Raw genomic sequence first — 13,552 nt, forward strand, 5'->3', positions numbered from 1 at the left:
TCTATAGGGAAAAATCTAGTTCTACTGAGCAAATAATTCATAATAACCTGAGGCAAGTAACTGAAGAAATCACCACAGATAGTCTTTAATTTGCATCACCTCCAGGGACCTGAGGTAATTGGAATGTCCTACTGCCAAGAGCAACAGGAAAGAAAGACCCTCACTTTCTTGACATCAACGATGAACGTGAACTGCATAAATCAATACAGTCTCATAGGATGCCCCTTCCCAAGCTACAGTTGTGTTCTGTACCCGTATACATCCCAATACTGCATTCTAGCATTGGCTGCATAAGTATTCAAAGCTTGCAGCCAAGATACCAGATGGCATCTATCACGTGTCCCTCTTTCATGGGGAGCACTAAAAAGTAAGGATCAAACCTTTCCAAAGGAAAGCATATCATCTAAATGAAAATACTACATGTGGTCTCATATTTCAATTAAATTAAATTATACATACCTACAGACAAGTCCATCTTATTGCCTGGAATGTCCTCAGTTTGACTCTGAAAGAAAAAAGAAAGTCAGTTCTGACTTCTCTGAAATGCTGAGGGATGTTTCTGAAAGGAGCCCTTGATGGTTAAAGGTGTAATGAAGGAAAAACATGTTTATGCCAACTGAAGTTTCATTCTAAACTATAATTTAGCACAAAAACTCCCGATTTCAGTTTGGGCACACCTCATCCCAACCCCTCAGCTCCGTACGTGGCGAGTTTACAGAAATGAAACCAGACACACAACACATGCAACAGACAGAGAAAGATGGATAGACAGCTGCTCTGTGAAATGAACTTCTGTCCTCATGTTCCAGTGGTCAAGGGAAGAAACACTGAAAATAGCGGCCAAAATGATAGCTCATCCTCATGACCTGTCAAGTCATCAAATCTTGAAATGCACTGCCAAGTTACTCTTTAGTTGGCAGTCTGGGACAGTGTGTTCCCATAGCTTTCAGAAGAATCTACGGTCTAGCAGACTCAGTTTGAGCCTTGAAGCCAACAGTTTTTACAAACTAATCCTAGCCCTGTTAGTGACAGTTTGTGCAGCCCTGGTTTCTCACACAATCTCTACATTATGATCTTTTGCTAGCAAGTATTATTACTCCTGCATCAGAGTATTACAGTTGCTGCAATATTCAGTAAAATATTTGACACAGGGACCACATCAGAAGTTCCTCAGCATTTCTTTGTGTTGGTATTTTTATAATACTACTTTGTAGATTGGTCTTTTCTCTCTATTTATTCACCTTTCTAATTCATCCTTAAGTACCATTTAATATTAGCTCTTTCTGTGCTAAAAAAAGATCCTGCTGCACATTACTTAGTAAAAATAATTAAGATACAGAGTTGTAACTCTACTTCTCTGGCAAACAACTGAGCTTCAGAAATCTGAAGAGTCCTGGAAAATCATAGATGTGTCTCATGATATAACCATGAGCTGAGGCCTCTATCTCGAGTGTTCTGAACAGCACTTTATGAAAAAGGCCACCAATTACAGCTGTCATAACGTAGCTTTAAAGTGTGTAAATTTGTGGTTTTTTGTTTTTTGTTTTTTTTTTTTTTGTTTTGTTTTGTTTTTTTTTTGTTTTTTTTTTGAGGAACCATTCTTACTAGCAAGAAGTTCTGGATATCCAGCTACTACTGGTATTAGAGCAACACGCCTACAAAGCAAATACAGGGTAAAAAGTAACACACTTGTAAGTGAGCCATCATCTCACTGATTTAAAACTTACAGCTTTTTTACAAATTGTGTATTAAATTTATAAAAATTCACTTACTAGCAAGCCCATATTTGAAAACTGTTTGGATATAGGGTTCATCCATGAATCACTATTTCCTCCTTTTAATGAGCACTAAAAAGAGAAAAAAAAACAGACATTTTAAAACACCTTTTCCATTTCTTAAATTCTGTTTTATCCCTGGGATGCGAAGCGTTGAAAGAAAATCCTAATATCTGAGAAATTTATCTCTGTAACAAACTGCTTTACATTTTTTGCACAGTTGGAAATGTTTATGAAATACTTTTTTTTCTTTCTAGAACTGCACACTTCCAGGTATACTAAAGCAGATGAATACTTGCTGTTTAATACATTCTTTAGTCCATCACAAACAAAGATCTTTCTTTGACTTTCTTCCCATCAGTATGGGCTCTCTTTCATGGGCACTGTGCTGACCTGGCTTTCAATCTGGCCTTACTGTAACATGCAGATAATCAAAGTCAAAACTGAAACAGTTAATCAGAAATAATATTGATTGCAAAAACAAAAAAGAAAAAACAAAAAAACTGCACAGTTCTTTTGGTGGTTAAAAAAAAACACCTTTAAGTGAGAAAAAAATTCATGAGAATAATTATTGCAAAATAAGAATTGTAAAACTCCAAACCATCCCACAAGAGTACCTCCTCGTCCTTGGAAATTGCTCTGCTCTCACCTTTTAAGTGTGCCCTGAATATCTGATTAGAAGTAGACAAAGCTCAGTCCTCTTAATATTAATACATCAAATGTTACTGTTATAGAGAACTTTAACATGTATACAAGCCTTAGAAAGCAATTCATTAAGGTCTGTAGCCAAGATCCTAGTCAAGGCCGAAATTCAACAATAACAATCACAAGTCAGACCCAAATCCAACAGTCAATAGAAATTGGAGGGCATGTGCCAAAGGGACTGTGGATTCTGAACTCCAGCAGGCTATGCAAGCAGAAGAGCAGCAGTTTAACAGATGTGCCAAGAACAGATGAGCAATAGTCCTGAGATACTAACCGCTCAGTTTCATTTAGCAATGGCTCTGCAGCCTTCATAGCAAGAGAATATGACACTTTTTGGCAGACCTATTAGTCACAACAGGTGTAACACATCAAAACAAATCCAAAAACCTCGTATTTTTTATTTTCTACCAAGCACCTTTCTAGCTGAATTCTGTATAATACCTCTTAAAAGAATAACTATTAGAAATGCTCTAACATGTCAGTCACACTGCTTTCAGACAACACTGTAGTTATGAATCATTTGAGTGTTATACCTTCATCTGTGTTTTCTTTCCTCCTTGCCCCCAGCTTGTTGAGTTGTGGGAGGAACTGCTTCCCTGAGAGCCTGCTGTGTTCCAGACTCCTCCCTCCTCCTCCTCTTCCCAGCTGGAATGACGCGTGCCTGTCACTGGCCCATCACTCTCTCCCCAGCCATCTTGCATAGATTTAGAACCTTGAGAAGAAGAAAGAGAAGCTCAAAAACAAGCCCACCATACCATGCAGCAGGTGACTAGATGCTGCACCATTAGCTGAAATTGTCAGAACTGCAGAAAGTCAAAAACAGAAGTGTATTCACTCCAACAGCAGTAAAAACTTGTGTATGAACTCCACAATCCAAGAGATCTGGTGGCATGTTAGTATGTCCTATTTTGCAAGAATTTTCAAGCAACATTAAAACTTTAGAGAAATAATGATCAACACAGACTTCTCTCTTGCAACTACTGCTGCATTTGGATACTTTAAAAGGCAACCTATTACTTTCTTATGTAAATGAAAGACTCCAAAGACACTTAAGAAAAAAAAAATCCAAAGGGTGCTGAGGACTCTGGCGCCTGATTTGTGAATAATTTCCTGTCTTCCTTCAAAACTGTACCACATTTCCACCACACCGAACCCTTTCACAGAATACAGAAATGAAGAACTTAAAAGAGCAACAACAAAGCAGAATCTGAAGGAAAGGACCTGACATTGTGCTCTGACATAAGCAACACCAAAACAAGTCTAATCCCCCCAAAATCTCTTTGATTTCCAGCCTTAACAGTAGCATTAAAAAGACTCATTAGCAGTACTGTTTAAACAGAGATATCATTACCAGAAAGTTACAATTCTATCATACAAACTCATGCAAAGGGCTTCTTGTCCCTGTTGCCTTCTTTTATTGTTACTCTCTAATAACAGCTGCCATGAAACCTAGAATTTTAAGTCTTCTAACAAGCCAGTAAGAGCCCAAATCTTTTCTTGTCCACTGTCCAACCACTCTCTTTCCTACTGCAACTTCTGTATCTGTGCATTTCTTCCCCAAGCACTCATCTCTTTTAGAAAGGAACTCTACCATCACTGCCTTTCTCTTCACTAATCCTTCAATTGTCTGGGGTTTGAGAGTGGAAATGAGAAATAAGAATATAGCAGGAAATCTCAATATAAATAGCAGTCAGGAAATGTAATTAATCTATCAAGGGGAAATCTGCCTGTATCAGGCTGAAGATAAGTACAGCAGCTTTTCATAGCAATTGAAGAGCTACCTTAAACCTCACCATAGATAACAACTGAACTACTTCACAGGAAACGTAACCTTTCAACACACATTTGTGTACCAAAACTCAGACCTGCTTAGGCACCATATTGGTCCAAGCATAAAAATCTGCCTCTTGATCCTTTAATCATGCTACTTACACAGAAAAGGCTACAGGCTTTAACTTATTTCCAGCCACAGTGTTTAAATATAGTACTATGATCCTGGTTTTAACTACATGACCAGAGAGAATTTTCTGCACTGACAGCTCTAAGGTTGGAGACACCTGAACACGAATTAGAACAATGGTATAAAGAAGCCTTCCTTGTCAGCAGAACTCCTGCTTTATTTTTTTCATGTGTTGAGTGGGAAGGCACAATTACATGCAGTAAGAAAATGAAGCTTCCAAGGTACCAACAAAATTATGTTGTTACAAAAAAACCAAACAACTCCTGTCAGAGAACTCCTATGCAGTGCTGATGAAACTTTGTAATTTTAATTTTTTTTTTTTAACAAGCAGGCAATGACCTACACTTAAGTTTCTGCATGTGCAACTTAAGGTCAGATGGAGCTTAGCACAGTACAGTCCAATTGAAATGCTACGTGCAGTTACACAAAGGTAGGTAAATGCAAAAACCTCCAATCCTTAGCTAGCCAGATAAAGAATTCAAAATTCAAATAAGTTTTCTCAAAATCTGTGTGCCTCTATTCATCAAATGCAAAATGGAGATCACACCAATCACGCTCACACAAATAACCAGAAGTACTTGTTTGTTGGACAACTGGATGTAACGACACCACAGGGCAAAAAATACATCAATCCCATTTTATGCTTAGAGTATTTCAGGTCCTACACAAAACCCTTCTTTCCATGGAAAGCCATCACAGGATATGTGACATAATGGAGCAAATCAACATTTCAGAGACTTTAAATCACAAGACTTCTCATCGTCATTTAGTTTTTACAAAAACCTATCACGATTGAAAAAACACATCAAACAAAAACACAATCCATAAGACAGTATCATATGGACACTCACATGACTTCAGTTAAGCTGAAACCTTCACACCAACTGCACAGACTCCTACCACTGGAGTTAACAGTACAGTGAATAAGGACTGCTATTAGCCAGCACTGTAGAGGAACGGGATATAATGCCAATGGCTTTCACAAGCTGTAATGGCACAATTTCTGTCTTGACCTTATCTATGCAAAGTTAAGAATAGAATATTCTCTGAAAGTACAACTGAGGACTCTCCCAACTGGTAACTTTTACTCTGCCTCACGTTTCTTTACTTCAAGCAGCTTTCCTACGCTAAGCTCTACGCTGTTTGGTTGCATGATTCTCTCCTGTCCTACCTCTTCCTCATAATACATACAGGAAACCTATTTTCACAACCTTTTCTGCTCATTTAGTTCTCTTGGGGTTGCTTGGTTTTTTTTGGTCACACTTCACCTCCCACTTCCTTCTTTGGCTCTCAACTGTAATTTTCTTGTCCAGCTGGTGCTAGCCTTTATTTCCTCTCTTTACTTTCAACCATAAATTACACCTTTGCAGGCTCTTTGCCCCAGTTTCCTCTTCCAGCTTACCCAAGACATGAAATATCTCCCCTTAGTCCACAAATAATGTGGTTTTCTCCTTTGTTCTGTCTGGGTGCCAATTAAAAAGGACTTGATAGAGCATTCGCAGTACATAGGAGAATGAAGATCCCAGTTCTTAATGCTGGTGACATACTTGAACAGCCAACACAGGGAAAACCCCCTGTATTTTGCTCTTCCTGAGGTGGAAACAGCTTATACACAAAGCACAACACATATGCTTTAGCTTTTTGGTTATGTCACCATATGCAGACCAGCTAGGACAAGCAAGTGACTATCTGTAGTCTTGAAAGACTATCTTAAATATGTAAAAATCCACAGATTTTTTAATGGATTGTTAGTACCTCAGAGGCTCTTATTTTGGCCACACTCAGGTAACTTATTACAAAGGAAGGAAGATGACCCATCTAGAAAATTCTAGCATCCTGAAAAGAGCCAAGTTTGTCTGACAGGTACAAGAAGTACCACGGCCATCCAATAAAGGTTTCAATAGATGTTACTGGAATTTTCCAGTTTTGTTTCATAAATGGCCTAATTGTTTGAGTGTGGGTAAGAGAAAATGGCACAACAGCAAACAATCATTACACAGCATTTCACCCCAGACAATCGCATGCTCTAAGAGTAACTTGTAACTGGCAAGTCTTATCACTGGTATACCCACTGAAGTTCAGAAACAGTGAATATTATCAATATTTCCTAATGGAAGCTTAATAACCGAAAGTCACTCTCTTTGGCTATAACACTGCTATGCTGTGTCAGCGGGAGATTGCTTTGTTTGTTCCATTTTCCTTAAGAGCAGTGAAATAGAAGTTCTACCAACAGTTTACATCAGGAATAACTTCCATACAAATCAAACTTGATGCAGTAGGATTCCAACTTCAAAGTAATTTTTTTAAAAAAAGGCTCAACAGGATCTCATTCATGGAGAAGCAGAAATATTTAGCCATTTAGGTTAGGTCACAAGGGAAAGGTCAGTTGATGGGTTTTTCACATTCATGCAGCAAAAAAGTCCATTCAAAGGCACTTCACACACCTCTATTGTGAAACGTTTCTATAAACTGCACATTCCTTTTCCTGATGTGATCAGAAAAGGTGATTTACCATGTAACGAGTTTGTACAGTATGCAGACAGCGAAAAGATGACGTGAGAAAAATAATCGTTTCCTCGCTCAGATGCCCTAGTGCTTCAACACTTGCACAAATCAAAGCTGTCCGTTTAAGCACTTAGGTAAAGAACGTCTCCATGACCTTAAAGGTAAGTATCCAGTCATTGGTAAGCACTTAATCACTCATCCACCAATATCTTACATTACATTCAGCATTGCTTCTAACAAGGATAACAATTCCTCCATGGGTGACCTATATCAAAAAGCCAAACGCTAGAAGTCTCCAGGACCACTGCAAATAAACTAGTATCTGTCCTATACTCACTAGATTTCATGGCATTCGGGGCGTTGGAAGGTGCATTCCCCCAGCCTGTTGTCGATGATCCTGTATCATCTACTTCACCCCACCCGGGACTGGTTTCATTTGGCTCACCCCAGGCGGACGTACCATTATCTGGAGCAGGTGGAGTGCTTTTGCTCCAGACTGCACAAAGGAGAAAGAGTTTTCATTACAGACCATTTAGACAACGAACTATTTACTGCAGTGCAGCACCATGTCATTATTCTACTGCATTACGTCTGCTGAAGACTCTGAGGTCTCAACAGTGTGGGTGAAACAGAATCAAAAACTGTTCGTATCAACTGTTCATGGTGGGCTCTGAGATTCAGGTATGAAAAGAAAGAACATAAGGATGAATAATTTTCTTCTCTCAGGTCAAATATGAACCTAACCCTATTTTATCTTCTGGTGAACTTCTTTTAACTGAAAGCACCAGACCATTTGGGGTTTTCATATACTGAAGAACAACTAAGAACATAACAGTACACCTTACTTATTTCCAGGCTACAGAGGGTTGATTTCTTGATTTTTTTTTTTAATTATTATTTCAAAGAAGAAAATACTAAATGCTAAATATTCTTCATCATACAGCAGAACCAAATTGAGCTACGAAACTAAACCACGTGCTCACTCAGTGTCAACTGCTATTAACCATGTTTCAAAGCAAACAGTTTTTGACTCAAAACAAATACAGAATTTTTCCCTGTTTCTCTAGTAATTAAATAAAAGTTCTGTAAGAATTCAATCCTTCTCAGATAGAATACTTGCCAGCTAACACTTTTTTTTTTTTTTTTTTTTTTTTTACTGGCAAGCTGACCAGTGTTCAGATCAAAGTTACTAAGGCACAATAAGCAGAGGACTATTTGATTCAAATTAATGACAGTTGAATTCATGACCAAACATTCAAGCAAGAAATGGTTTTTCATTACGAAATAATGCTATTAGCTGTAGGCTACAAGTGTATCTCTTATGCATAAAGGTTACGATCGTAGAAATTTGCCGAAGAAAGGAATGAGTACCTGATGCTTGTGATTTGCTAGTCATTGGAGTAGGCAGGCTCTGTTCCCGTGGGGCCTGTCCTCCTTGTGAGTTCTTGTCCCACAGGTTCACATTCTTGTAGTTATAACTGCTAGGATCTCCCCACGCCGAAGTGCCATCATCAATATCCATTTTCCGACTGATTGACTGTGGAGAAGGTTCTTCCCAGCCACTAGGCTCCTCGTCTTTGGGGGCAGCTGGTTGTGGTCCGCTGTTCCAGTTTGGGTTTGGAGGTCGCCCATTACTTGGAGTTTGTGGCGGTGGACCCCAGGAACCAGAAGTCTCCTGCTGCTGCTGCTGTTGCTGCTGCTGCTGCTTGTTCCAGGAGTTGGGCTGTCGACCCGTCTCGTTCCACGTTGAATTTCTTTTACAATCGTCCCAACCACCCTTTGAAGCAGAGCCTGTATTTGCACCATTACCCCAAGTTCCAATCTCATTTTGCCCACCTTCACCCCAACCAGATGCTGGCTTATTTCCCGCACTTTCCCAGTTGCTGTTTTTTGCTTGGTCAACTTCCTCTCCCCAACCGTTCTTTCCAGAAGACCATCCTTGATTAGGCTGCCGTCCACCCCACCCCTGATCCTTACTAGAGCTGTCATTCCAAGAAGATGATGATTTCTCTTCTTGTCTTCCCCCTCCCCAATTAGACGAATTGGGGTTCTTATAGTCATTCCATCCTCCAGTATTTTTGGGGTCCTTCCACTCTGTTGGGGTTGAGAGCTCACCCCATCCAGACTTGATTTGATTGCTTTGGCTGGGTACATCGCCCCAGCCCCCTGAGTTCTTTGTCTGTGTGGCAGAGCTCTCCCACCCCTCAGTTCCTTTGTCAGACTTCCCCTCAGGCCGTGGCATCTCTTCAATATCCCATACGGTATCTTGCTTAATTTGTGTTTGGCCCCAGCCAGTGTTTGAAAGCACTCGGGGGTCCAAATCAGTCCTGCTCAGCAAAGTCTGCAAGACTGCCTGGCAATCAGGATGTGTAGGCCTATATGATCGGCGTCCAGAATTGTGACTGTCACTACTTCCTGCTTTGTGGTTGCTTCCAGTGCTTTGACCTCCAACCTCACTTCCTGCAGAGCTGGAAGATCTTCCCCAACAGGGAGCCTGGGAATTGCCTTGGTTTTCAGGAAGAGGGTGGCCTTTTTGATTGTCCCATGCTCCAGTGCTAGAATTTGGTTGGTTTGGACCACTCCATTCTCCAATCTTCAGTTCATCAGACCCAGACAGCTGTTTCCATTCTCCCTGAGAGACCCCAGATGTTAATTTGTTCCCTTCACCCCATTTGCTTTCATTTGCATGCTGAGGGCCAAAGTTCCAAGACCCACCACCCGTAGACCGGTTATTGTTATCCCAAGAATCGCTTCTTGACCCATTAGGTTTTTGAACAGAAGCTCCTTTCCAGGAGTCCTCCCTATCCTTTCCATTGTTCCCATGGTTTCCAGAATTGCTCTGTCCAGAGACTGTGTCAGTTCCAGAAGACCCCCTAGCTGTACCCCAAGACCCAACACTCCCAGTCTTTCTTTCTCCAGTGCTTTGTGAAGGGGTGTCAGTGCTCCTGGAAGGGTTCCCCAAGCCCATTTCAAAGGGCATTCCCTTATTCTCCATAGGGTTTGGTGAACTTAAGTTCAAGGAGTTAGTGTTTCCGTTTTTTGGTCCATCAGTGTTATGAATTTGAGCCTGTTCTCTGCCAGAGACAAAGTTAACACCCGCATTTTCCATCTTTGACTGCTGTTCCCTAGAGGTCTGACCTACTGTGCTAATCTGTGCATTGGAGCTACCACTATCAGATTCCGAAGTCCCTTTCCTAGAATTGCCCTCTTGGACCAGTGCTGGCCAAGCAGACGGGTTGCTATTTGGGTTAAAGTTGCTGAAGCCAGAACCAGAACCAATTCTATCTTGTCCAGTCAAGTTCCTCCAATTACTTAGTCCATTGTTACTCTCGGCAGCAGGGTTGGAAGATTGAACAGATTTAGCCTTGGGATCAGATTTCCAGGCCCCAAAATTACATTCATTTCCAGCGCTTCCAGACTGGCACTGGCTTCCTTTTCCTTTGTTACTAGTGGTGCTTCCTGGCAGAGTGTTCTTCTCCAAGCCAGGGTTCGAGGCACTGTTGTTATCGGTGGTGTTTTCGGAAGAAGACTCAGCATCTTTGCTGGCGATACAAGGCCACTCTTCCATGTCAGACCCGTCTACAATCACCTTGTCCCAGATGTGAGTTGGGTTGGCGTTGGTGCCGCTGTTGGAGGAGGCTCCAGGACCCCAAGTGGAATTTGCATAATTTGAAGCAGCAGCACCTCCAATTGTTGAATCTAAAAAGAAAAAAAGCATAAAAAAGACCCCAAAAGGCCATTAATATTCAGTACTCTCTACAAACACTGAACATCACATTTTTGACACCACTGACTATTGATTCAATTAATAAATTAATCCTTTTCTCATGCACATCTAACAAAGTTGCTTAGGAAGAACAAGAAGCTAAAAATACTATTAAAAATACAGATTAAAAATGTGTTTCAAGAATTTCCCCAGCAGCAGTCTGTGGGCATCTGAATTCATGGATAAGTCTCTCTGTGTCTTACGGTCCAGCTGATTCAAGTTCAACACAACAATTGTAACTCACTAAATGAACCTGTATGGTCACTACTGGCATGGTTGTAGACTTCTCAAAAACAGATAAAATCATACTATGCACAGAACAAGAATATATATGTGCACACACTTTTATGCATGCATGTTTGCATAGTCAAGTAGGAGACTGACAGCTACATGATGGAGTTCAAGAAGTATATGGTCTGATTTTTGGGTGATCCTGCGTGGAGCCAGGAGTTGGACTCAGTGATCCTTATGGGTCACTTCCAACTAAGGATACTCTATGATTCTATGACAGATTGAACAAAGCAACCAGTATTTCTGACAGACAGAAAGGTAAAAGATGAAAAACATTAAAGGCATATAAAGCTGAAAAAGTATATCCTTTAGCTTCAGATACATCTTTTTTTAAGTTGATTTTGCTAGTAGAATTTTCTTACACCCTTACAAAACAAAGAGTTTTTTTTCCCAAAGCTATGCTGAAAAGAGTAAACCAAAAGAGTCAAAAATACACAAATTATAATTTCTATGTAGTAGCATGCAAGTTGTATTCAGCATGTAATTATCCCACATTTCTATCACTTCTTTACCACATAAATCACAGTTTGTGGTTTTGTGAGAAACTGAATCAATCCCTCCACCACTAGACAAAAGCTAACAAGATATCAAACATTTCCTCCTCTCTTTTACCTGATCTACTCCAAATTTGCCAAGTCTCACCTCCATTTGTGACAGTTCCAACAGCCCTTTAAGTAAGTCAACTGTATTCACAAACTCAACAGCAAACTGTCCACTTCTTGATATGTTAGCTTTTGCTAACACTGCATTGCATAGGGCAACCTCCAAGTCCAATAACTCTTAGAGTCAGAGAAAGAAAATGACAGGAGAAATGGCTAGGAAAAGGACCACAATGTCATTTGTATTTGTATTTGTATTTATATGTATTATATGTATTTATATTTCTATACAGTTATAAAGCACACAAATTAACAGTGCCACAATGAAGCCTATGTCACTGCTAACAGCATAATGTTTGCACATGTACAGATAGTTCTCATATCAATTTAAGAAGTCAGGCAAGGTTTCCCCTTTCACCCAAAGTTACCTTTGCTCATCTAAATAATTTCATTTCATTTCTACTTCTATGTTCTTCTCTACATAGAGCCAATTACTTTTCTACACATCTGTAATACGAAAGAACTTGAAACTGCCCACAAATTCTCTGTAACGAAGACTGAACACTCTCCGTTCTACAAACTCACGCTGAACACTAACGAAGTTATAATGACTTATAAAAACAGTTGATTTTTTAAAATACATGTGTTATGTATTCAAGAGTGAAGACCAACATTTCTGATTAGTATTAGTTATAATGGATGCTTTCGAATCTGATGAACTGAAGTCTGTCTTCATCCATTAACCCTAGGCCACCAAAATCCAAAAAAATCATGCAGTTCCCATGCTCATTCTGCTCCTTCTGTTATTTTAATGTCAATTGCAAACTTAAGAAGTGCAAGGAAGTGTGATTCCATCCTTTTAGTACAGTGAGTAACCTCATCCTTCCCTCCTCACTCTTTTTCTTTTCAATTAAAAACATTTACTTTTAATGATGAAAATAAGGAACTGAAATAAGTGGAAGTATTGAAATGGAGTCATGAAACAAAGATTCAGTTTCGATGTGAGAGACCATCTGGTGATTCCTGGAGGATACTATGACGACTGAAAGACATTCACCAACAGAATTTAAGCTTTGTTTTAAAAAAATGTCTTGCACGTTCTGAACATGACTCGTAGTAGAAAAATGTTATACAACCCTCTACCTGACAGCATTGCTACAAGACAGTAGTAAGCTTGGTAAACAGAAGTCATCTTTCAGGGGATTAGTGTTTTGTCATCTTACACTGCATTCCAATTCTGGCAGGAAAACATACATATGAAGAAGGATTAGGTCTTGACCTTCTATATTAATAATTGCTCTTGCTGTAGTTGTTCAGTTATGTTTGTTTTCCCATGTTTTGTATAGAAGCTGCACTGCTACAGGACAGCAAAATAATAATTTTTAAAAAATGGATCAGTTACTGGCAATTGAAGACTTCACCAACACCACCTATAGCCATTTGGTGAATTTAACAATGAGAAGAATTTCCTAAATTGTTTTCCCCTTTGGGAATCTGCCTTTTTGCATGTGTTTGTGTGTGTGCGTGTGTGTGTGATGAGTTCATCTTAGTACATGGCTGCTTGACAAAATTAGGTCCAAATCTGACACCCAATTTTTAAGCAGCCAGGATCCCAGATGGAATTAGTGACAGGAGAGGCACGGCAACATCATGCTTCCATAAGCAATTTCCTGAAGCCTTTTAAGTGTAGCACTAACCTTCCTCTTAGACAGCTGCTCATTTCCAGTCCTCTGCCACACCTACTCCCATGTGCTATCATCCGTGTTGCTACTGACAGTCAGTGAGCTCAACTGGGAAATTATCCAGACTGAAATGAGCTTTAAACACCAACTTGGGTTAATTTTAATCCAAGTCAGCCCCTTGGCCCAGATACTGTGTTATGGTGCAGAAGTGTGTTCGGATAGGGTGAGGCAAGTCTGAAGGGCACACATCTTTCTTGGCAACACTCCAG

The 13,552-nt window shown here is 39.9% G+C and overlaps 1 protein-coding gene across 15 annotated transcripts in view; it reads right to left on the minus strand.

Annotated features, from left to right (window-relative positions):
* Positions 1-13,552, minus strand: part of TNRC6B (trinucleotide repeat containing adaptor 6B) — a 141,649-nt gene that overhangs the window by 35,865 nt on the left and 92,232 nt on the right. For 13 of the 15 annotated variants that reach the window (XM_085226028.1, XM_085225999.1, XM_085225983.1 and 10 more), the window contains 5 exons: positions 8,317-10,644; positions 7,283-7,441; positions 3,014-3,192; positions 1,773-1,847; positions 460-505 (listed from right to left, as the gene is read on the minus strand). In XM_085226028.1, coding sequence (XP_085082154.1) covers positions 460-505; positions 1,773-1,847; positions 3,014-3,192; positions 7,283-7,441; positions 8,317-10,644 — 2,787 coding nt within the window. The remainder of the gene's footprint in view (positions 1-459; positions 506-1,772; positions 1,848-3,013; positions 3,193-7,282; positions 7,442-8,316; positions 10,645-13,552) is intronic. The other 2 variants (XM_085226040.1, XM_085226017.1) reach the window with 1 other exon arrangement.

The sequence above is a fragment of the Meleagris gallopavo genome, chromosome 1, assembly GCF_905368555.1.
Source record: "Meleagris gallopavo chromosome 1, MGAL_WU_HG_1.1, whole genome shotgun sequence".
NCBI classification, from domain to species: Eukaryota; Metazoa; Chordata; class Aves; order Galliformes; family Phasianidae; genus Meleagris; species Meleagris gallopavo.